The sequence below is a fragment of the Aplidium turbinatum genome, chromosome 4 (assembly GCF_918807975.1).
Source record: "Aplidium turbinatum chromosome 4, kaAplTurb1.1, whole genome shotgun sequence".
In the NCBI taxonomy this organism is placed as follows: Eukaryota; Metazoa; Chordata; class Ascidiacea; order Aplousobranchia; family Polyclinidae; genus Aplidium; species Aplidium turbinatum.
The window spans coordinates 8,676,802-8,701,969 of NC_137475.1; the positions used below are offsets into that span (position 1 = coordinate 8,676,802).

General features: G+C 37.6%; 1 protein-coding gene across 1 annotated transcript; it reads left to right on the forward strand.

Annotated features, from left to right (window-relative positions):
- The first annotated feature begins 123 nt into the window (after positions 1-123).
- On the forward strand, positions 124-25,168 carry LOC145768098 (mitogen-activated protein kinase kinase kinase kinase 5-like). The gene is made up of 25 exons (XM_082579570.1): positions 124-225; positions 1,703-1,760; positions 2,336-2,426; positions 3,383-3,447; positions 4,814-4,869; positions 5,160-5,207; positions 6,728-6,895; positions 7,464-7,603; positions 8,074-8,158; positions 8,358-8,444; positions 9,148-9,271; positions 10,060-10,109; positions 10,320-10,369; positions 11,158-11,251; positions 11,588-12,049; positions 12,800-12,853; positions 13,065-13,130; positions 13,490-13,649; positions 14,613-14,712; positions 15,571-15,733; positions 16,134-16,254; positions 16,741-16,893; positions 17,553-17,645; positions 17,925-18,051; positions 21,629-25,168. The coding sequence occupies exons 1-25, from the start codon at positions 124-126 to the stop codon at positions 21,723-21,725; spliced, it is 2,814 nt and encodes a 937-aa protein (XP_082435696.1). The 3' UTR covers positions 21,726-25,168.

Sequence of the window (25,168 nt, forward strand, 5' to 3'; positions counted from 1 at the left end):
TGCACAAATGCACATACTGTACTGCAATCCTTATGCTTTTAAGGTTAGTGTATTAAAGTTTTAGAAATAGTGCATGCACATAACATGTAGAACAAGTGATTGGTTAATCTTTATCCTCAAACCATGATGCTCAATCCAGCAGCTGACATCTCTCGTAAAAATCCTACTGATGATTTTGAGCTTTTACAAAGAGTGGGAAGTGGGACCTATGGGGACGTTTACAAGGTAATTTATATTACTATTGTCTGTACAGAAAATTGTTTCCTTAATGATTAAAATAGAATTTTAGATTTTCTGTTAAACATTATTTCATAGCAAAAAATTGTGTTTCGATTTTAGCAGCATGATTGTTATGAAGAAAACATTCCATGGCCTCAGTGCATGTCGGAAAAATGATGCTTTAATAAATTGTAAAAAAAGAAATTTATTACCTACAAACATCTATTATTTTATTACCCTATTATTTAATTGCTTCGGAAATGCTTACATGTTACACACCCATATGTAGTTACAGGCCTCCTAGTGGTTATCGCGGCCATGGCCACCGAGAAATCTTTATATGGTCTCCGAAACTACCGTACCGGTAGGCTATGTTTTATCGCTGGCTTCCACAAGCCTACATTTCTCTGATTTGTTTGTATTTCAAACTTTTATCTCCGCTCGCGTTATGTGCATGAAACTGTCTTCACTCAAATTCGCTCAAATTTTTCACAACAAGGCAAAGTCTCTCACACACTGATGAGAAATATTGCTGATAAAAGTTTTGCAAAAGTCTGAGCATCAATCTATAAAGATTTGTAGATTAGCTTTAAACCTATTTGCGAAGCAACGGCTGCATTTCAATACAACTGCAAACATGTTTCAAGGCCTTGTTTGCATCGTTCTTACCTGAATGAACACAAAAACACTATATTAATTAACGGAGTTTTGAAAACACAAATTTTTAGCAGACTTTTTATTTTGGCTGCTGGGCGTGAGAATTTGGCTGCCATGAAGGAGCTGAGCTTTGGTTGGCCAAAGGCCATGCTTGGTCGCGGAGCTTAGAGGCCTGGCCTGGAGTTACATAAAAAAAGAAAAAAATACGGTACATCTACAGGGTAAAGACTACAAACATAAGCACATGTGTCGTGACATATAGCTTGAGCGCTGACACTTTACTACTACAGTAACGACATCTCAATCTTCCTTGTACAACAATTCACAAGTAACATCATGAAATTTAGATCTTAACTAAATATCAGCATTAAGCAAAGTACAAATTAGGATATTTTTGGGGTTTATTATGATACAAGAGAAAGATGTACCGTACAAAGGATGCAAGTTCAGTCACCTCAGTAAGCAAGTATATACTGTGAAATATCAGCAATATCTCAAGACATGTAGCTCTACACATGGCAAAAATAAAATAGACTTCTCTTCAATTTTGAGTTAAATTATCGATATAAAAAATACTTAACCAAGCATTGTTATCTGCCTACAAAGCCCTATGTGTTGTTTCAAACTCTTAGTGTAGGTTAGTTCTCATCAAGTAGTTTAGTTCTCATTTTACCACTCATATTGTCCTGTGTATATACAGTATAATTATATATATGATAAAACAGGCATGAGGCAAAAGTTTTAGCTTGTATGTGCAATTCAATATGAATTTATAATTATGCGTAAACAAACTTGAATAAACTATTGCACTTTTTTTTATTTTTAGGCACGTCACAATGCAACAAAAGATTTGGCTGCAATCAAAGTCATTAAACTTGAACCTGGTAAAAGTTTAGTTTTTATGCTATGTAGTACTATGTAGTATTGTAGTAGTGGTAGTCCTGTTTTCATCCGGTGATGTCCCCTTTACCGAGGGTGGCTGGATCTACCTCCATGTGCCGTAATCGTCTTTACACCCTGCCTCTACATCAATCATTCTATAGCATCAAGAGAGGATTAAGCCGACCTTGCTGCTTTCCTCCTCAACTTGCCTTTCCACGTTTTTTTTTGGTCTTTCTTGTTTCCTACAACCCTCCACTTGCATTCCAGCGCTCTTCTCAAAACATGCCCAATGCCCATACCACCTCACTCCATTCGTCTTCACCAACTTATTAACGTTCTTATTTAACCCAAGCAAGTTTATCAGTTCCTGGTATTATTTAAAAGTCAAAATCTAATTGTGCTTTTTGTTGACAATGTCTATCTTGATATTTGCAACTTTTGATATTGCATTTGTTATCCTATTTGAAAGCACATATGTATGTTAGCCTAAACCTTGTATTGCTGATACTTGATTTTATATGTTTGTGTGGCCGCAAAACAAACATTTTACTTAAGTTCTCAATATATTTTATTCTAGGTGATGATTTCTCCATTATACAACAGGAGATAATCATGATGAAGGACTGCAAACACATGAATATTGTAGCTTATTTTGGAAGTTATTTAAGGTGTGAAGGTTGTTACACTACTTTTTGACCTCGTTTTTACTTCATGCAATTTGGTTGCAATTTTCATTATAAAATGGCAGTTGCTTACCGGTGCCTAAAGTTTGATTCATGACGTGCGTTCAAAGAATTTTTGAGACTTTCTAAGTAGAACCATTTATTTGTGTTGGGAGGCAACCATAGAAGCAACAAAGCTTTATTGTGGCACAAAGGAACTTTCTGCTTTGCACACTGCACAGTGCACAGGAGCAGTAGAGGTTTAAACTAAACAAATGCAATTATGATCATGTGTCTAGACTTCAATCGTACCTCGCCTGCTTGCTGGTTTATTTATTCAGTGCCTGTAATAGTGTAATATATATGACCGAACATATACACTGTATTCTTTCAAAACCGTTGCAATGAAGGTTTTTTCGAATTATTTTGCTTGTCGCTTTTGCACTGTTATTGCATGGAAAATTAAAATCTTTTAACCAAAGTAAAACCAACAACTTTAAAATGTGTGTTTAATATTTAAGTGGTAATTGATAGGCCTACGCAACCGCGTTATAGGTGTCACATTATTGGCCGATATGTGGATAGCCTATGTATAGAAATTTATCAGCGGTGTGTAATTGTGTATGTGATTCACTTCGAGTTTTCAGTCGATGTTGTTTATGATGACGTAAGCCATACTGCTACAGGACGGATTGATATGGACTTGTGGTGCATTCCTAATATGGGGCTCTCTGTTTGCAATAATTTAAGTGTTGTCACTATGATGTTGGTTGATATTATACTGCTGTTACTTCAGACAAATGTCGCTGGCCTGTGTTTACTAAGGTAACTAATAACTATGCCCTTTTGGCAAGTCTTGGAAATGTAGTCAATTTATTCTTTTTGCAACAATATCTGATACTTTACATTGTTTTAATGTATAATTCGGTGACAATAAACATGCAAATTGTGTACTTTTGCAGACGAGATAAGTTGTGGATTGCCATGGAATATTGCGGAGGTGGTTCCATGCAAGACATATATCATGGTATGTTTTAGTTAGTACAGTATATATATTATTGTTCCAATGTACCGGTACATTAATTCTCAATGAAAGTCTGTTTCATGCAGTGTCATATCTTGTGCAATTTCATTGTGTTATCGCAGACAGCGAATGAATTCAGTCTTACACTTTCAGTTCATTCAGTAGGCTATATCCCTGGTGTTCTTGAAAAACGTGGATGTTCTAAAAAAAGCAGTCTCTCACCTACCTCAATGTAAACACTTGCTTTTGCATAACCTTAAAAGAAGCCAAGAGAAAACAAGTGCCATTTACAGTAAATCAACTAACAAAGCGTGTCTCTTCTGCGTTTATATTCAATGTGTGTTGCATTTGAATCAATGAAAAGAGACTCTTTGTTTTAGCTGTGTGATCACCTCGTTGCTTTCAACCAGTGGAAGCTGATTTTGTTTCATTTCTTTTTGCGTTTTCAATTCTACTGAAAGTTGTTGCAATGCAAGATACATCGCACAGCGTCAAAATATGAATAAGTCTGGTACCGAATTCTTTGCACATTTTTTGAATTCTAATAAAAAAAAAACTTTTCCTAAATTTTTGGCCATTTGGAATAAGTAGTGGTCCTGTAATATCTCGCCTCTTCAAAACAAACTAAATGTACTGTCAGCTATTACAGTACCGTACTGGCGCTTAGCATACATATGCCACAATGCATTACCACATACCACTACATAAAGTCGGAATGGCTCGTTTCGGTGAGTCCGATTCGGTGAGTCCGATCCCTTAACGGGGGATTTTTTCATTTTTTTTAAAATTATTGGGTACCGTAGCCTAATTATCATTGCCGTTTTAGGGTTAGGGGTTTGGGGTTAGGGTTAGGGGTTATAGGTTAGGAACTCACCGAATCAGACTCACCGAATCGGACTCACCGAATAGTAGCAGACCCACATAAAGTAATATGTAATTTTTAGCTGGTTAAGTCATATCTCTGTGTTATAAGTTAACACATGTTTTACTGGCTTACAACATTTTATTGGACAATCAATGGGGTAAAGTTAGTTTAAAAAGCGTTCGAGATATAACAATAGTATTAGTTTTTATGACATCCAGTTGGATTGTTTTTTCATTAACAGCTTTATTGTCGGTTTGTTTTCTGTCAAAAATACTTAGTTTCACAAGACAATAAATTGTTGTGCATGGTATTTGACTATGTTACGTGTTTGTATATGTGTTAGGCTTTTCATTTTTGCATTCTTTAATTGCACGAGATCTATTTTACTCATATGTATTGCTTTTCGCACACAATAGTGAGTAAAGCACTTCACACCATAATTTATCTCTTTTTTATTTTTGAACTCTATTAGCTTTATTTTTTAGTTTGTTTGTTCTTTTGCAGTGACTGGACCGTTGGACGAAAAGTTGATTGCTTATGTGTGTAGGGAAACACTTAAGGTAAGTTGTGTTTCTATATTTCGGAAAACACGAGAGCAAAAGGTCATTTGTACTAAATCGACATTTATCCAGTCCAGAGACATTGCTGTCATCTTATTATTCCATACTGTATTATAACTTATTGCTGATGTGATACAGTTAGTAACGTTACATTTTTTTCTCATTATTATATATAATTAACTTTGAAATGTAGCCAATAAGACTGAGCAGTAAGCACATATGTTATATGCCGACGTATTGCATTGTTAGCAGTTACTTGTGCGAGTCTAACTTCAACATATTTTTTTCAGGGACTAGCTTATCTGCATAGCAAACAGAAAATGCACAGAGATATCAAGGTATCTGATGTTGTTCTTGTTTGAGTAGACTTAATCCAGCAATGAAGTTGAATCATTGTTTACTTCCACTTTCCATGCATGTATCACTGTGTCATTTAACGGCAAAATTCATCCAAAACAACAATCTAGAGATTTTTACTTGTAATAGGTTAAGTCGTTTTTGAAGTCTAATTCCTGTACCAAGTCTATGTGCTGTGAAACATTGGCAGGAACGCTTCCTGAAACAGCAGCAAACGCCAACGCAAACCATTTTTACTGCTGGCACTAATAATGACAGCACTAGTTTGATTTGGTATCTTGTAACTTGTATATACACCTTTTAAGTGGTGCGGTCGCTTACCGGTCCTGGGTTTCCTGTCTTTCTACGATCCCCACTAGTTCTATGTACTGACGATCTTCCTGTAACGTTAGAGCTACACTTTCATTCAACAAGTTTCATTTCATTGTTAAGCCGGTTTTTAAGAATCATGTTAGCAAGAACTTTTGTGCTGACGTGTTACTGTAATTGATGAATCGAAAAACGTTAAGTAGCCTAATAAGTTAACCGCAAGTGAGTGCGGCAGTTGTTTGTGTAAAACAGGTTTGATCAACATTGTATAGCTATGGGGTTTTCTTCTGTTTTATGATGTGATGTTACTACGTTAAGCTACTGTTTCAGGCTACTGTTTGTGCGTAATATTTCTCAAATAGAAAATTAGAGCTCAGATTTAAATCTACAAATATTTATCTAAATCTAGACATATTATAGTTTCTATTTTGTCGTTGAAGTCTAGTGCTCCCTGGACATACCAAGCTTGATACACATTAAACTTTATGTGCACAAGCACAAGCAGTCAAGCACAATCAATACAACATCTAGTCTTTGATGCGTTTTTTACACCTTTTGTGCAGTATAATGAAATATTTGTACCATAGCTGCTTGGAGACATTACCTGGTTGGTATGTCACACTTTGAAGACTTTTTTCTCATTTTTTTTTTGCCTTTTGTGATTGACAACACAGGTTTTTCAGGTATCTCCATACTTGTAGCAATGTGGTTTTACTGGGCACTGGCCGCATTTTTCGTGCAAATTTGATGCTATCAATAAGAAAAAGGGTGGCCCACTGATTTATATTTAGGTAGTCAGGGAGTTGGTTCCTCTCCTGTTAGTTACTCCCCTTACTTTCATGGTATGGATGAAGTGGACCGATTGTGTCTTTTTTATGTGCGTACTTTCTTGTTTTCACATTCGCGGGCGACTTGTGACATCATGGTCGTCGTCTGACAGCCAGTCAACTAAATGAATCGCGAAACATGCAACATTTCAACTGCCCGGCTAGCAAAATTCATCGTTTTTACGCTGATTCAACGTCTGCAGACGACTCAACGTCTGCAGATGTTGTAAAAACGACCAACTTTGCTCGCTAGCCGTTTATGTCTCGCCTCTGTCTACTGTTCAAGATATCATGTCGCTCTGTTTGAGCATTAGGTTTCACAACAAACTTCATTTTCTTTTGTTTCAACTGTCTCGTTTTTGCAGGGTGCTAACATACTGTTGACCAACGAAGGGTTCGTTAAGTTGGCCGATTTCGGCGTGTCAGCACAAATTACGCAAACAATTGCAAAGCGAAAGTCTTTCATAGGCACGCCTTACTGGATGGCACCAGAGGTTGCCGCTGTCGAGAGAAAGGGAGGTTATAACCAACAGGTGAGTTACCAGTTTAATTTAGAAGATTTTTTCGGCATTCTTATCATTTGAGTTGCACATGATCTTGGTTGGTTAGTTTCTACCGACTATGCGTGTAGTCTGTAGTTTATGAAACGTCAGTATCAGGATTACAATTGTCGCTTCTACCAGTTCGCCATGTTAGCGGCGGATATTCTCTTCAATGCATTTTCGCAATGCAATTCAACGACATTTCAATGCATGCAGTAAAACGGTAAAGTTGCTCTATATTTTCTTTCTGCATCATCGGGCGAGCCAACGGATTTGGCTATACGTTATAAGCCTTGGCTTATTATTGAAGCAAGTAACTCCTAACCTTTTAGTCAATTACTACCTCTGGACTGACTGAAGTTTGTCGTTTTGTTGTACACCACCCCCCAGACAAAAGTCGGTTCCTTTCCACATTGATTCAACGTCTGCAGACGTTGAATCAATACAAAAACGACTGATGCTCTCATTGCTCTGTCTGGAGCACCGCTATGTGACTAGAAGGGCATTTTCTCTCTTTAGAAAAGGTAAACTTTTGAAAACTTTAATCTATTTGCTGCAGTGCGATGTTTGGGCGGTCGGAATCACTGCCATTGAGTTTGCCGAACTTCAACCTCCCATGTTTGATCTTCATCCGATGAGAGCTTTGTTCCTGATGTCCAAGTCCAACTACACTCCTCCAAAGCTTAAAGACAGACAAAAGTAAACCGCGTTTAATGTTTTGCTGTTAAACTTGACCTTTGATAATTGGTTTGTCATTGACACCAGAAACGTCACAATGGAGATGTTACGTTCGTTTGCGTTGAGTCAACGTAAAACACCTCATTTTGTTGGATGAGCCTTCCACATTGTTTGCATTGTTCACATGCGTACGCAAACTACTTTAAACTAAATTTGAAATTGACCTTAATGAGTCGCGCTCGATCGCCAAGCAAGTTATTGTCTCAGTTGTTGACTGGTCTGTGTCTTGGCGTTAGTTCCAGTAGACCGTGGTTTGATTTCACGTCTGTCCAGTGTCCACATTAAAGTAAAAATAATACCAATGATGGTTTTTTCTTTATGTCATGGTGGAAGGATAAGTCGGGAATTTTAAAGTTAGTTGATTTGTCAACTGATCCCATGCAATTAGTTTTAATTTTAATCTCATTTTGAATCGTGGTCTGCTTTTGCAGATGGTCGGCAGATTTCCAATCATTTGTCAAAGCAGCTTTGACAAAGAATCCCAAGCGACGTCCCTCAGCTGAAAAAATGCTTCAGGTAAGGTGGAAAATGCATTTTTAGCGTTTTATTTTTAAATCTGAAGATGAAAATATTCCGTTGCATCAATTGCTGTCTCTTATAGACGACCAATGAAAGTGGGCAGTAGCTAAAGTCGACGCTTTCAGCCATTCACTTAGCGCTGTTTTTTTATTTGTTGACATGTGCGTGATATCTCGATTTCCCTTTTCAATTTCAGCATTCCTTTGTCCTGCAAGATGGCCTGAGTGCAAAGTTGGGGGCAGATATGCTGAGAAAGTTTCGCGATCCTCAGCTTGGGTCTCCGGTGAGTGTTTTATAGTGAAATTTTGTTTGCTAAGTCATGATGAATTTCTGTAACGTAGTCTAAGTGAACCGGCGGTGGTTTATGTGGAGTTTCTATTGATCCACAGAGAGCTTTGTGGAGTATACTTAATTCTTAATTTGTAATTTTTTATTAAAAAATAATTTCTATTAACATACGATGCATTTCCGAAACTACATGATCTTTTCATGAAATTGCATGTCACGAGTATTCTTGCAGCTGAGCATCTTTTTGAATTAAAAAAAGTAGTCTGTTTTATAGGTTGAATACAAAAGACAATCACTTTAGCTTTAACGTATTGTCAAAGCTACCATTCTCTTATTGGCACAAGTCTGACCAAAAATTTGCTTATTTTCTACATATCGTGTTTTGTAGAGTTTAATCTAGGTACTACTTCAGGTTTATTTCTGGTTCAACTTCAATACAGGTTGTACAAAACATAGCGAAAGAAGTATATAGCCACTTCTGTTGTGCATGTTTGTTATTTGTGAATATACTTTTTAAAATCTCAATAAAAGATACTAATACTAACCTCAGTGGAACTTAACACTTCTTACTGAGAAAATTCTGAGAAACAAAAGAACACTACTGTCTTTTGTTGTTGTGGTAGCATCGTATATTGGGTTGGTTCTCCCATTCTTAGCTAGTGTTGCCATTTTTCGTAAACAAAAGTTCACTTTTTAAGGGCGCCGTAGGTGCTGAAGACGATGACGAGGAAGAAGTTCTTGCTTTTGAGGTGTCAAAAGTCCGCATCCGCTCCTCCAAAGGTGGAGATGATCGACAGAATAAGACCAAGTCGGAAGCTATGAGTAAGTGACCGCCTTTCGTAAGTTAAACCGCAAGACGCTTGATGAAAAAAACTATGACTTCCCAATAATTTCAGATATCGCGCGGAACAGTACTCACTCACTAGTCAGTACTCAGTATGCTTAGAAAGATCATGTTTGATTTACTCTTTATATATATTATACTATAGTCAATAAAGGCGGACATGAGCGGCATTCTCATTTCTTTCAATGAAAACTTCGATACTTTTCTCAAATGGTTCCTGCAAAACTTCAAACGGATTTTTCTCGAAACTTTAAACATGGTTCATGGGAACAATCTAATTCTTAAAGAGCGGCTTTTTCGATAGGCTTTAATTGCTATGAAAATTTTTTGAGTGTGATATTAGAACGATTTGCAATTGCAGAATAAGCTCTAGCATTATCCTTCTCTAGCACGCCGACTGAAAAAGGATTGTCCAGAAAAACGTTGGTGATAGGCCAAGTACAATGTGAATCAGATCTTCAAATGCCTAAAGGGTACTAAATGATGTGTAGCCGAAAGCGTTATTTTTTCATTTGTAACATGATGAATGCAGTGCTGTTGTTGCGTATATACTTAAGAAGATTCTTCTTTCAAAAGTGTTTATCAACCACCATCAATAAAATTGCTAAAATTTTTGAATTGTGATTTTATTCTTAGCTTGTCGAAGGCCGGGTTCTGAATGGGACTAGTAGAAGAGAGGTGAAAAAAAAATCCTTGGCTGACTACCGCGAAGTCACTGTTTCAGATTTTTCTGCAGATATCTAACGGGTTTCGATTTGCTTTGCAGTGGAGAATGTGCAGTTCCAGCCACCTCTTCACAGGGAAACTGAACCAGAGGTAAGTTGTTTTGTTTCATTTTTTGCCTGAGAAAAAGTGGCCGATTCTTTTCCGCCCGTGATGGTGACCGATTTTTTCCTCATCGCGATTGTTTTCACATTTTTTCTTTATCGTTTCTATCGGCGGCACATTCGCCCTTTAGTCCCATCGCCTTCTGATTAATCTTTCACTTTTCCATATGTACAAGATTAAACACCTTCTTTTCTTCAGGTAGCACAGTTTGCAGATGAGAGATGGCTCGGAGACAGTGCCCAAAGCAAGTAAGCAATTAAGTCGGCTTGAAATCTGAAGCTAAGTTTTTACCGATATTCTATTGAATTTGTAACATCTTTGGCGATACCAATTTTTGTAATATAATTAAAAAACATCGATTTGTTCCCGAGAAACTTCACAGACAGCAAAACCCGTCATTTTTACGTTGATTTAACGTCTGCAAATTCCAAAGGCCCCATGCTGCATACTGAAGCACAAGCTGCTGGAAGCGATGACTATTTTGTTTTTCTCCTGAGCTGTTGTTTACTATGAATGACCGGAAAGTCTATTACTGCTGATACACGCTGTCTGATAACCTCTCCACACTGCTTGGGTATTCAGCAAGCGGATGTACATCACCGCAGATTAAGCTGATCAATTTGTTAAACTCACAAAATGCGGTGCAAAAATTTTCTGCAAACATTTATTTGGCACTTGTTTACAACCATTTTTTTTTTTTTAAAACAAAACCAAACCATTTTAAAAAACAAAACAAAACCATTTTAAAAAACAAAACAAAACCATTTAAAAAAAAAAATCACTGACTATTGGGAATGCGTGAGACTTCAAAAAGTTCCCAGCGCTTCGAACTTAAGGTTAAACTTTAATTTTAACTCAAATTTGTACATCAGGCGTTTAGTAAGGATAAAAAACTCCAAACATCATGATTTGATTGAGCATTTAAACAAATAAACAAATGTACCGCTGTGGTCTTATTTGACCCCATTTCGGGCTGAAGAAAGTTTTAATTTTAGCAGCATGTTCTATTTGTAAACTACCATATTCTTTTTTGCAGTGACGCCGGCACTCTGAAAAGCGCTGAAGCTATTAGTAGGACAGTTAAAAATAGTGTCAGTGCTGACGCATTAGGACCTCCTATACCGCCAAAGGTAACACGACCTCTTTTCCTTGTGGTGACAGTACACAGTGAGAAACTCTCGAATCAAATGATAATATTTTATTAATGCCTAAAAGAAATCTAGTTTTACATTAGTTCGAATTGAGATTCTTTGTTTTAAAATGTTGCTCTTTTCTGAGTAATGTTCAGTTAGAACAACATCGTCAGCGCCATGATGATTGCGTGCTTGCTACAAGAATGTTGTTTTATGCATTCGATTTTCATTTAACCTTTTGGTTGTGCTTGATTCTTTTATTATTGCTTTATGCATTTTTGAAAAATTAGTGATTATTTATTGTATGCTGCATGAATTTGCTTTTATTTCAAGCCAAAACAATACGGAATGGATTATTTGGGTCATTCACCGGGTGCTATGGGCCCACCTTCACGCCCCCCAAGAGACAATTCATCGCCTGTCGGTGCGCCTCTGAGGCCGCCAAAACCCCTTCCATATAATTCAAATTACCCAAGCAATGGGTCACATTTTGAAGAAGATCCCCCGGTGGTACCTCCCCGAAGACGAAACTCTCCTGCGTTGCTTGGTATTCAACAAGGCGCATTGGCTGACCCGGCCACTGGTAGACCACCAGTCCGACCCATGTCAAGGGCGGTCAACGGACACCCTCAAGAAACCAGTTTACTTGGGAGACCAGTATCGCAACCGACAGCCATCGTCCGACAGAACGTTCCCCTCGCCGACGACGATGACGTCACACCGACAGGGAGTCCAGTTCAAACCAAAGAATTCTCTCCGCTTCCTTCCGAGAATGAAGCGTCCCAAAAATGTCTTGTGAGAATGCTTTTATTTTTGTTTATTTTTATTTTTTTTAATCACAGCTATTTGCAGTGTTTACTCTGCAGCTTATGCTCATAGTGCGCCTTTGACGTGATTAAAGGGTGGTTTTCGAAAGAAGTGTGCTGTACAAAGTGTAAACACACAATATTCAAATATCCGTATAACCCGTCAGATTCGCTGTATATCATGAGCTCTTTTTGGATTACATTGCCTAAAGCTTTTATTTTTGATTTCATTTTGCACTTCAACAAAGCTTGCATTAAAAACAGTAACGAAAAATCTTGCTTGCTTGCATTGATTCCGCAAAGAGCTGGCAGCATTTTGTCTAAAAACCTCACTGCTAGAAAGATTGGTTTTGCTTAAAAATATCATTTTGGTGAAATCTTAATTCGGAGCTTTTTCTGTGATTTTATTCCAACGATTTGTAAGTTTTTTTTCCATGGTTTGTTTTGTTTTAGTCTATGTCACATCAATCCTGTCATTATTTAACAAAGACAGAAGTGAGTGCTGTAGATTGGATGCTAATCCGTTGTCTTACTGTTGCGAATCTTACAATCTGCTGTTTAAACTTTAAAATAGAAGTTAAGTTTTGCCTTAAAATGTCAAGTTTTGTCGATACGACTGTGGCATTTTTTATTTGCTCGGACCTAGACTTAAAAATTGAGAAAAACTCTGAATTGATGCAAAAAGACAACGGTTTAGCATCTTGTTCAATTGACGCTGGAACATGTTGTCATTTTACAGCCCGCTTCCGCCTTGAATTTGATCAACGGCCTTCCCCCCACCCCTAAAGTGCATGTGAGTAAATCGGGTTTCTTTTCTCGTCAATTTGTCATGAGATTAACGACACTAGCAGCGACTTACTGATTCAAATGGGTTCGTCTTTGATTTTTATTTTGTTTCTTGGAAAATGGGTTTCAAACAGCTTTGAAAATGTCGTTTTTGTCTCTCCCTGTTTTCTATGCCTCATTTTATGCAGTAAGCCTGTGACATGTTTTTTTTTATGCAGATGGGAGCATGTTTTACCAAAGTGTTTAATGGCTGTCCTCTAAAAATCAACTGCGCTTCAAGTTGGGTGAGTGAAGGCTCCTTTCGCCATTTGCAGGCGCTGTAAGAAAATCATAAACGCGTTGAAACAAAGAAAATGTTATCACAAAATGTGCTCAGCTTGCTTGACAAAATCATTGCAATAAAAAGAATGTAACGTTTTAAAATTGTGTATTTCACAAGATGTGTGTATCGTTTTGTTAGGTTAGGTCAAGTTTTCCTTTCATTTTTCATTAACAGCCCAAAGCTCTACTAACTAGCTAAAATTTCTGCTTTCAAATATTTCCACAAAAACGAAAAAAAAGCTGGGTCAATCCAAATGAAGGGTGATCGTGACCCCCCTGTCGTCCCTAAATGATGATGTTTGGCAATTTATCTTCCAACAAGGTTCATCCTGACTCACACGACCAGTACATTCTTTTTGGTGCGGACGAGGGAATCTACACGCTCAACTTACATGAGCTGCACGAAAACACAATGGAGCAACTGTTCCCGAGGAAATGCGTGTGGTTGTACGTTGTCAGCAATGTCCTCATGTCGATATCAGGTCTGTGACCGCACAATCACTCTAATGCAATTAGCTCATGGTTTCGTAAATGTTTCTTTGTTGTTGGATCGAGTACTTTGGTTGAACAGCGCAGATATTACTAACTGTTGTGGAGTGTACACCAAATATTTTGAAGAATATAATGCTCATCTAGATTCTAGATGTATAGGGGAAATGTTTTCAAAATCATAGTCTCTGATATCTTAAATTTACACCCGACTTTGCTGTTGATGAAACGGCGAATTAAAGCAACACTGGTTTAAGTCTCGAGGTGTGCAGTTGAGCCACGAACTTCAAGGACCGCTCTTTATTGAAAGGTACCCAGTGAATCACATAAATGGAATAACAGCAACAAGTAAAACCTTTTCTCTGTCGAATTCGTTGACCGGGTCTGCGTCAGTGATCTTAATAGTCTCTGCAAGCATGCGAAACTGCTAGGATTAAGCTATCAGAGGCTTTCTCCGTCCTAGGACAATTTTTTTAAAAGCAATGAAAGGGCGCGACAGGTTTACAGCAAGCTGCATGGGCAAGAAGGTGTTACGTTTGGTTTTCCGATGCAACTACGATCTTACGGTATAACTGGATTGATCAAGTAATTTCAAGTTTTATTCAGCGCATTGTTCGGCTGCAATATTTAACTAGTATTTTGACCCTCTTGATTCATCGCAAACCGCTCATTTGCGCTAGCTCCTGTTCTGCGTCGTCTCGAAAATAAAAAAGTGTAGGTATGTGGTACCGAACCCATGTTATCCTGTTTTCAGTGCCTAGTAATCGCACTAAGTCTTAATATGCTCGCGTAACGTGCAGTACTGCAGGTAGTACATCTGAATTTTTGCTTATAAAATAACTGGCATTTCAGTGAATATCGTTTGAAGTTGCAGCGTATTCCTTTGACTATCCACCTAGAATCCTAGATTGACATAGAATTGTTCAGAAGTGTAACCTTTCCGACATTCGTCACAGGCAACCGAACTCCCCAGTTATATTCTCACAACCTAGTCGGCTTGCACGAGAATGCTCAGAGGAACCAGAGGATCCACCTACCTGAACGAATAGTGCCAAGGTCAGTTATGACATCGCTTATTTGCTTTTACATGTAACAAAGTCGGCTGCTGCCGTAGCAAACATGTAAGTTGTTTTGTTGCTTTGCTGGCGTTTGTGCACCATTGCAATGCGCATTTTCAGAGCGATGAAATTACTCGTATGTTTCTGCTTTTGTTTTCATATTCATCTGACGAACGTTGCAGCTATTGCTAGAAAAGATAATGATCCGAATGGACAACCAAACTTTTCAGCATTCAAACATGCAAAATCCACATGGCTTAATCGCAGTAAAAAATTAAGGTACAATTAAACGTTTTTCACTTCCTTGGAGTCCTTATCAGGAAATTTAAATCCAAGTACATCTGATTTTAGATCAACTAGAAAAAGAAAAGTTCTGTGCTGATACATTTATGCAATGCTTTTAAAGCTGAAAAGCACATCACTAAATGAGATCAAATAAGAAGGGTCAACTTTCCAAAATTCCAATGATCTGGTCGCTGTCAATTCGCTGGTTTGATCCATAGAAACTGTTAACATGGTGCATGAGTGTTGTTTTTAAAATTTGACTGTTCACATATTTTGAAATATGCGAAACATGCTTCAAATCTTATTTCGTTCATACAAGGCCGGTGACTTGATGCAGCGAATATTCTAAAATCACCAGTTGCGAACCTGCGTTGGCCATGCTCGAACCTTCATTAAAGTCCGGAACACAAAACCGAATAAATTTTACACACTTGTGCACAAGTGTCTGCTTGGAATGAGAGGCAGAATCGATCTAAAATCAATGCTGAGATATTTTGTCATACTTTTGTGCCATGAGATGATTTTTGCAAGCAGTTGTGTCTCAAGGAGTTACATTTTTTCATCTTCTCAGGAGGTTCGCCGTATCCATGAAAGTTCCAGACACGAAAGGATGCCAGCGATGTTCCGTGGTCCGCAATCAATACAACGGATACAAATATCTTTGTGCGGCTCTCCAACAATCCATAGTCTTGCTGCAGTGGTACGAACCAATGCACAAGTTCCTACTGATTAAGGTACAACGTTTTTGATTAGTTTACTAATCTAGTAACGTGGTACAGTGTAAAGTTTGAGAAAGTGGTTTGGTAAAGTGTTCATATATGTCACAAAAAGATCTCAACAGTTCTTATTGCGAGCTGAGATTTATTTTCATTTTTGTGTAATAACGTACTCCAGTGCTGCCCTAAAGAGCACCACCCAACATTCTGTGGCGCCCACCGAATGAATACACCGCTTTGCTGTGCAATACCAAGCGACGATGTTTGAGACACCTGCTCAAACCGCCTACCTTGCGGACAAGGTGCGGTGCTCCAGACAGCGAATCAACCGTAAAAAATCGGTTGATTTGCTGTCTGAGTTCTGTGCGCTAGCTCTGTTGTGTAACTGTAAAATACATCAACTTTATCTATTTTTTAGCAATTTGATTTTCCCCTCCCTCACCCCTTGAGGGTGTTTGAGCTTCTTGTCACCCCCGATGCAGAATATCCCCTGGTTTGTTACGGGGTTAGCCACATGAACACCACCACTTCTGTTGCTGGTGAGTAGTTTATGTTATTTTAACGTTAAATTGGCAGCATAGCAAAAAAATTGATTTCAATTGGAGCATGGTCTTGGCATACCGTCGAGAAATGATCATACAAAATGGTGTATGAAAGCACTGATTTTCGAATCGGTTGCTCTGTTCATCTCCAAGTTTTTAATTTAAATTCGATTGCCATTTCTTAATTCTATTCTATTGTTGGCGGTGCTGTTTTGCATCTCCTGTCTTGAAAATATATATACTGTACGAGTGTACGTACAGTCGTACACTTCCTATTAGCTGCCATGCAATAGCTACTCAAAATGAACTCTCTTGCCCTGGTAGCTTTTACACACGACAGAAGCTCGGTTTCTTCGAAATATCTGTTCTTAAAGAGCGGTATCTTATAGCAACTAGTGTTTTTCTTATATCAATACAATTTAAAATAAAAGACCCATCGCAAAATCTTAAGCTTCCAATGTTTCATCTGTTGCGTTGTCACAGGGAAAGAAACGAGCCAATCCCTGTACCACCTCAACACTGTCAATCTGAACACGCACTCGTCATGGTTCGGTGATCAGCCGATCGGCGGGACGACTCTCGCCGTTGTCAACATCACTCAATTGGAGAAAGACACTTTGCTCATTTGCCTTGAAAGTAGGTTGCCAAGGCCAGGGCAGTGGCTTCTGATTGGCGGCCACCACCCGTCGGCCATCTTACAGCGTTTTCATTGCCTTTAGTGGATTTTGCTTGCTCTCTGCAGTAAACCGATTTCAGTTTTTAAAAAGCCTTGGGTTGATTTGTGATAGGAACACGCTTCTAAGTGTTAACGAAATTTACTTTTATTGTTTGTTTTTTGTTTTGTTTATTTTATGGCAACAATAGAGAGAGATGGAGGAATTGCTGTAGACAACTGGTCGACTCTGATTTTTCGGGACCAGGCTTCTTTGAAGCGAAATGGATGATGATGATGACTGTTGTCTTTTCGTGTAACATTCGTGTATTTTTATCCTTAAGGGCAATTTATACGATGCGCACTGTCTATCCGCATATTCCTCTTAAAACTAGTTAGTCCGTTGAATCGAACTGTGCTTGCATGGAGTATGTAAGCAGTTGACTATGATAGAATGATGTGTTGAATGCAGTGTCAGGCATTTTCTCAATGCGAATAAGAATAAGAACGCAATGGATTTTGCTTTCATCATCTGCATTGTAGCTTGGACTGGTTTTATTCTCGAATTATTCTGTTGTCTGAAAATCTAACCCGAGCTGATATTTCAAGATGGGCGCCTGAAAATCAGATTTTTCTCTTCCAGGGGACGTTAAGATCATCAGCATGTCGGGGAAGTTGAAGTCAAGCAGGAAATTAGCGTCGGAACTTCACTTTGATTTTGTAACGAAAAACATTGGTAAGATTTTAATCAAAATAGAAAGTTTGAAACTGTACAAAGAATAAATAAACAGACATCTAAAATCTATCTAAAATACTTTACTTTTACATATTTAGAACGCCGAGGGTATTATGCGTCATGCGATCATTGAATAAACTGTTTCTTGATGAGCTGTGTATGGACTCTATGCTTTCACGTTTTTCTGAATGACGTGCCACCAGAATGAAACAGACCTTGTTTCTAGCATTTGTTTTCTTGGTACTCAATATTTTTCTACATTTGTTGTGTTGTCTTTAGTTTGCCTTCAAGACAGTATTCTTGCCTTCCATGAGCACGGGATGCAAGGGAGAAGCTTTAGGAATAATGAAGTAACTCAGGAGATATGCGATAGGAGCAGGATATTTCGTCTCCTCAGTTGCTACAGGTATGTGTTTCATTACATCAAAATCATGAATTCTCTGCCTTACAGACTGCTGTTAGATTTTTCAGTTCTCCAAAATTTATTGTTATTAAAACTTCCAGAGAGCTGTTGTTTTGTGAGGCTTTTGCGAGGTCCGATAACACTGGTCTACAAATTTCAACTTTTTTTTTCAGGTTTGGGTTTTGACAACTGATTTTGGCTAATTTTGGGGCGCTGAATCCGAAAATGAACTCAGATTTTCTGTATCACATCAAATTTTCTTTCTATCGTTGCCATTATTTTATGAAATTGACCAATTTTTACCCTTTTTAGTGCAGTAAAATGTCAAATACAATTATTTTCTGACAGCTATAAACTTTCAAACATAGAGGTATTTTTACACTAAATTCATAAATTGGTTCAGATTTCCTCTAAAATAAAAAAAATTCCTGTTATGATAATCGTAATAGGACATAGTGGAGATTGGTAGCGTTGAGTTTTTCCATGCTGGCTTAAACTCCCTGTCTTGGCTTTTCAGGCGTTATCTGTGGGTCAGCTGCTATCTCTGTGCAGTGTGCAGATGGAATATCGTAGGAAGACAGCTGGTGGGAGTAGATTTGACTTAGTAATAAATTCTTGCTTAGTAAGGAAGATTTATTTAGAAGTTTCATAAAACACATGTACATTGTACAGACCAACATCAGAGTTCAAGCTGAAAAGTGGTTTGTAGTAGGAAAAGGTATTTTCGTACTTTATAAGTTTGAGTTCAAGTCGGTTAGAGTTTTTGGTATAGTGGTGTTTCTGTGGAAAAACTCGCTCTTAGAAAACTACTAACAAAGAATGGTTATATTTGATCTCAAGCTATGTCTGCTTCCAGCAAAAGAAGAAAATGTTGTAATGATCCGGATATATTTTGTTACATTTGTGGATGCTTCATGTTGAAGTCTCAACAATGCAATATTACCACGTTTGTAAAAAGGGCATATCTTGCTTACTTTAAAGTCAAGTTGGGGGACCAGGACAAAAGCTGGGCTCCTCATAAAGTGTGCAAGACCTGCGTTGAATGTCTGAGAAGTTGGTCGCAAGGAAAAGGTTCACAAATGAAATTTGGAATACCCATGATTTGGCGAGAGCAACGAAATCATGTTGACGATTGTTATTTTTGTCTTGTTAGTGTGAAAGGGTATAACAAAAAGAGTAAACATCGTTTGAAATATCCAAATCTAGATTCGGCATTGCGGCCAGTTCCTCACAGTAATGAAAAGCCACTGCCAGTATTTACATCACTTCCAGAACTACACGAAGAGGCTATTTCTTCTTCAGAAGCATCGTTTAGTGAAGGAGAAAGTGAAATTTTTCAACCATCACCCGAGGATCTGTCAGACAAGCCTTCCCAGTTTAATCAGATGGAATTAAATGATTTAGTGAGAGATTTGTATTTGCCTAAGCAATCTGCGGAGTTATTGGCATCAAGGCTACAGGAAAGGAAACTTCTCAAAGCTGATAGAAGCGTGACATTTTATCGCAAACGAAAGAAGAACTGCTTCCATATGTTGCTTCCCACAATGATTTCGTTTATTGCAACAATATAGAAGGGCTTCTTCTAGAAATGGGATTACCACAGTATGATGCAGACGAATGGAGACTTTTCATTGATATCTCCAAACGAAGTTTGAAGTGTGTACTACTTCACAATGGTAACGTGTACGGTTCTATTCCGATAGGACATTCGGTGACAATGAAAGAAGAGTATCAGAACATCAAAACCCTTCTTGAAAAGTTAAAGTACCATGAGCATGGTTGGCTCATCTGTGTAGATTTAAAAATGGTGAACTTTTTGCTGGGGCAACAAAGTGGCTACACCAAATACCCATGTTTCATATGCTACTGGGACAGCAGGGCCAAGGATCAGCACTGGAACAAAGAAGAGTGGCCTCCAAGGCTCACCTTGACACCTGGAGACAAAAATATCATACGTGATCAGTTAGTTGATATAAAAAAGATCCTCTTGCCTCCTCTTCACATCAAACTTGGTCTCATGAAACAATATGTAAAAGCTTTGGATCATGAAGGAGATTGTTTTAAGTATATATGTTATAATTATGTTATGCTTTTCCTGGTCTCAGTGAAGAGAAAAAAAGAGCTGGGATTTTCAATGGACCACAAATCAGGCAATTGTTAAAGGATGAAAATTTTGTAAAATCAATGTTGCCATTCGAGGCTAGAGCTTGGAATGCTTTCGGTGCTGTTGTGAGAAATTTTTTGGGAAACAGAAAAGCAGAAAATTATAAAGATCTCTTAAAAGAGCTACTGCTTAGTTTTGAAGATTTGGGATGCAGGATGAGCATCAAAGTTCACTATTTGAAGAGCCATGCGGATGAGTTTCCAGAAAACCTTGGGAAAGTTAGTGAAAAACAGGGTGAACGTTTCCACCAGGATATTAAAATTAAGGAGGAACGTTATCAAGGTCGGTGGGATTGTCATATGATGGCCAACTATTGCTGGAGTTTTAAAAGAGAAATTCCAGATGCTGCTCATAAAACAAAGTCCCTCAAAAGAGCATTTTTAAGCTTATAATTGAAGAGTTCATATTTTACGAAAGCTCTTTTTTTTACTGTTTCTGAACTCGCCCTGCCCAAGTCCCTTTGAGTCAATCTTTATTTTGGCACTTTGCTATTTCTGTGTGTGTCTTCAGAATTTCTGCACTCCATTGGAATGTCTATGCGCATATTGTGTGAACTGTAGGCTATAATTCAGATAATACCTTGTCACTGTCCTATCGACATGTTCGTCAGCAAAATGTAGCGTTTGATGTTATTATGGTTGCTCTTTTGCATGCCTATTTTTTATTCCAAGGCATGAAATTTTAATAAAGACAACGCAAATTTGTGTCAATATAATATAGAATGCTTGTTTGCTAATTAAAGCTATCAGAATTCCTTGTTTTGACCACAGAGGGGGGGCAAAAATTGATTTTTTTCAAAAATTAGGGATATTTCATATCTCAAAAACGTGATGTGATAGAGAAAATCTGAGTTCATTTTCGGATTCAGCGCCCCAAAATTAGCTAAAATGAGTTGTCAAAAACCAAACCTGAAATTTTGTGTAGACCAGTGTAATGATTAAAACCAATCTACAATTCATAGACTGATACGTATCCCACAGCATTGCGTAAAGGTTACTTTGTCCACAGCCAAGAAATTTTTAAGTTCCTAGATCATTTATTTCTAAATACAGTACATCATCATAACCACAGACCGCGTTGCTTCTAAAATCGAAACTAAATAGTGGACGACATTTTGAGTTTCCATTGGATAAAATGCTTTAAACATTAACAACTTAAAAAAGCATTGCGTGGTCAATGGTCATGTTTTAACAAATGGCAAATCGCATCGGCGCAATTTGTCTCAACTTAAAATGCTGGAAACTGGTGTGTGTAAAAGGATAGACCCGAATGAACAAAGTTTTTTGATCTCAATATAACTATAACACCGAACAACTTATACTGCAGTACGATCCAAACTTGCTTCAGACGTGAGTTGAGTGATAAAGAAATGAGAACTTCCAGTAAGACATTGACATGTGACTTTCAACTCTACAGAGTCATCGTGCTCGAGAGCAAACCTACCGACAATCCAAAAGAACTTTCGAATCTTTATATACTGGCTGGCCACGAAGACATGGCCTCCGTCTTCTGATGACAGCTCACGAATCATCTGCTTCATCACGAGATGATGATCGCGGTACTTGAAGCGTGACGCTGCGAACGAGATTCACAAGTTTACGAAGCTTCCCTGAAATCACTCTGCACTTGAGGCTTTGCGTTTTACGCCTTCATGACTTCTGGCAACGTTTAACCGACGTTGTTATAACAAAATTCTTACTTTGACAACCTATTTCAGTAAATTTTTCACACTCTTAAATAAAACCATAAACAGACATAACTCAGCAGCAACGCTACATTTCACATTATAAAAACAGGTTATTGTTTTTTGTTTTTGTAATGTTAAATTTAGTGTTGTTGCTGTTATGTCAGTTTATGGTTTAAAAAAGTTACCTCTCTAGTCTCTACCAAAATTGTCTTAAATAAATGTTTTATAAAAGTTTACACATAACTTTTTTTCTTCTGAGAATTCAACTCTCTCTGTGCAACGAAATGCCATGAATCTTGAGCATAGCGATCTATATACTCAGGCCTTGACAGCGTGCAAACTAGAAGTCTGACTGAAAGCGGATGTAATTTCGATTTTGAAATCTAAGTTTAATTTACTTTATGTTTGTTTGAAATTATAGCTTTGACAAATTGCCAAAGTGTGATCACTGAATCTCAAAACGCTGCAAACCTCTTAACAATACGTTAACAAATTGACAAATTTTCCCATTTACCAGTGTTGCCAGACGTTTTTTGGATTTCCCTCACAAGTTCCAAAATCTATTCCGTTATTTGAATGGTAACAATAGCACAGAAGTAACTCAAAACCTCACAAAATATACACAAAGAGCATATTTATTAATGCTCAAATTATCAATTTAAACCAGCGATTTTGGCTACTAATAGATCGGCCTTCAGTCGAGTTTAAGCTGCACGTTGTCATGGCCTGTGTAGAAAGGTCGCCATGATCTTTAGGTATATGTATGAACACTTTTAAATTTCTGATATATTTTTTTTATAATTCTTAAGCTCCAAACTTTAAACAGCTGAGCGTGTTGAGCGTCTAATAGCAATATAGCAGAGTGTTGACAAAAATGCAGCAATCTATGGGTTGTTTGTAATGTGTATACATACATACATAACCCCGTTATCTGCATGATACCGGTATACCTTCGTTAAAATCATATTGCAGTTTCAGCAGCAAAGTTCTAAATCTTTACTTCACTTAGTGAAAAATATCTACCACGTCTGTTCTATATTCTCCTAACGTTCCAAAGCAATACCTTTTTCATATGATATTTCGTGACCATGACGCGACGTCACGTTTCATGTGACAATTGCAAAACCGTTGCTTGTGATGTCATTAAGTTAATTGATCGTATAATGTTTGGTTAATTGCTTGTAATCATAATTACAATTTAATTGTTTTGAAGTTTCTGAATTCACTCTAATTTTTTTCATGCCATTGTTTCGTTTTTTGTTTTGTTATTTTTGTTTGTTTTTTTCATGGAAAGTACTTAGTTTAAGTAAAGTGGTCAGAATATCAAAACGTTGCCACCAAGAGCTTTCTTTGTGGCTTTCTCGAGCAAGGATTTGTTAACCAGGGGAGCAAAGGAGACGAGGGAGCTCGCATAGCCCCTTGTCCCCACGTTTGGTTAAAATGGTGAAGTACTGGCTTTTAGCTGTTTTAATATTCATATCGCACAAAGTGTGTTCTTTGCAGAGTATTTTCTGCAACTATCCAGACAGAAAAATTCATCACTTTTACGTTGATTCAACGTAAAAACGACGGATTTTGCTGTCTGGGTAGGTTGATGTTGATCTGAGCCGTTATATTGAACCCATTTACATTTTGAGTGAACGATCCGAATCTCATCTTTGTGTGACATTTTTCTTATTCCTGGCCTCAACAAGTTTTGCTCTAATTTGTAAAATGCAATCCGTCTGCGCTTGTTGCTGGGCAACCGAAGCACAGAAAGACTGTTCTCAATTTAGGGCGGTGAGCGCAAAATTTTTTCTCGATCTTGCTTTACTTTTCTTGTGTCAGCTGTTTCACGTTTTTTTTGTCTTTTTTTTTTTTGTTCGGCTTGTGAAAGGTGATTTTTTCGCGGTTTTCACGTCTTTTAACGTTGTTCTGATGCAGCAACAGTGACTGGCGGTGTTTTATCTTTCCAGACAGCAAATCAGTCATTTTTTACATTGATTCAACGTCTGCCGACGCTCAAATCAATGTAAAAATGACTAATTGGCTGTCTGGCTTATTGCAACATTATTGCTTGCCGACAAACCAATTTTCAAACTTTGCTTTGCTTCAAACGTTTGATGATGTTTAACCGACGGTTTCTGGCCACACATACAAACGACTTTTTCAGCTCGCAAAAGTGTTCTATTTACGTTGATTCAACGACTTCGGTCGTCAATCAATGTAAACAGGACCAGTTTTGCCAACTGGACCACAGACTTCTTATTTGCTTCACTTTCCGGTTCAATAAATTTGATTTGAGTTGGCAATTATCGCTCGGAATTATACGGTATATGATGTTTAGTCATTTACTCACTCCACAAAATCAGAGTATTTTTATTGTGCAAACGTTGAATTGACGTAAAAATATGGATTATTGGTTACCATAAGATGTGGTTTTGTCTTATTTCTTTATGACGTCAGTTAAAACCTGAAATTTTATTTTTTCTTGGATCTTCCGAGTCGAACAGACGCCAAATGTGATATTGCTGACGACTTTATTATTGTAATTTCTAATGTTGTCACTGACCCGAAAATATTGTCACTTTTCCTGCCAGCAAAATCCGTTTCTGATACGTGCATACAACGTTTACAGACGTCAAATCAATGTAAAAATACGACTTTTAGCTGGATTATTACATATCGTTCATTGCGACGTCTTTAATACCAAAATCGTAATATTTGCAATAGATTGAGTTTCGCTTTTAGCAGCATGATCGTTGCCTACTTCACAATGTAGGTTTTAACGACCTGTTTTGGCCTGATGCTGATGGCAGCAGAGGATTGCACTAACTTTCGGAACATAGTTCCCTAGTCATGTGCTATGACAAATGGTGTTGAAGTTAATGAGTCGTTGTTTAATGCAGCTCTTTTGTTTGGCTTGAGGCTGCTGTGTTGAGTACTCAACAGAGCTGTGTTCCGAAAGCTAGTTCAATTCGTTATTAGCTCAGAGAACTTGCAGCATCAGGCTAAAACAGGTCGTTAATATCTACATTGTGAAGATTGTAATAATTGTTTGGCTGAAAAAACGGATTATTGTCTAAACGGAAAAACGAAGTTTTATCCGCTATTAAAAAGTGGACAAATTTTATTCACTTACAAATCAATTTTGTCGTCGATTCTTTGTCTTGTGACGTTATAATGGCCAAAAAATTCGAGTTTTTTTTTGGCTGAAATATCATCTGATTTTTTTATTTATTATCATTATGTTTACTGCACATAATATCTCCATATATTTCTCGCTTGTA

Excerpts from the sequence above, each read along its gene's own strand:
- LOC145768098 (XM_082579570.1), top strand. The coding sequence starts at position 124 with ATGATGCTCAATCCAGCAGCTGACATCTCTCGTAAAAATCCTACTGAT. Across the intron at positions 3,448-4,813 it reads CATGCAAGACATATATCATG|TGACTGGACCGTTGGACGAA; the intron begins GTATGTTTTAGT and ends GTTCTTTTGCAG. Across the intron at positions 8,445-9,147 it reads ATCCTCAGCTTGGGTCTCCG|GGCGCCGTAGGTGCTGAAGA; the intron begins GTGAGTGTTTTA and ends TCACTTTTTAAG.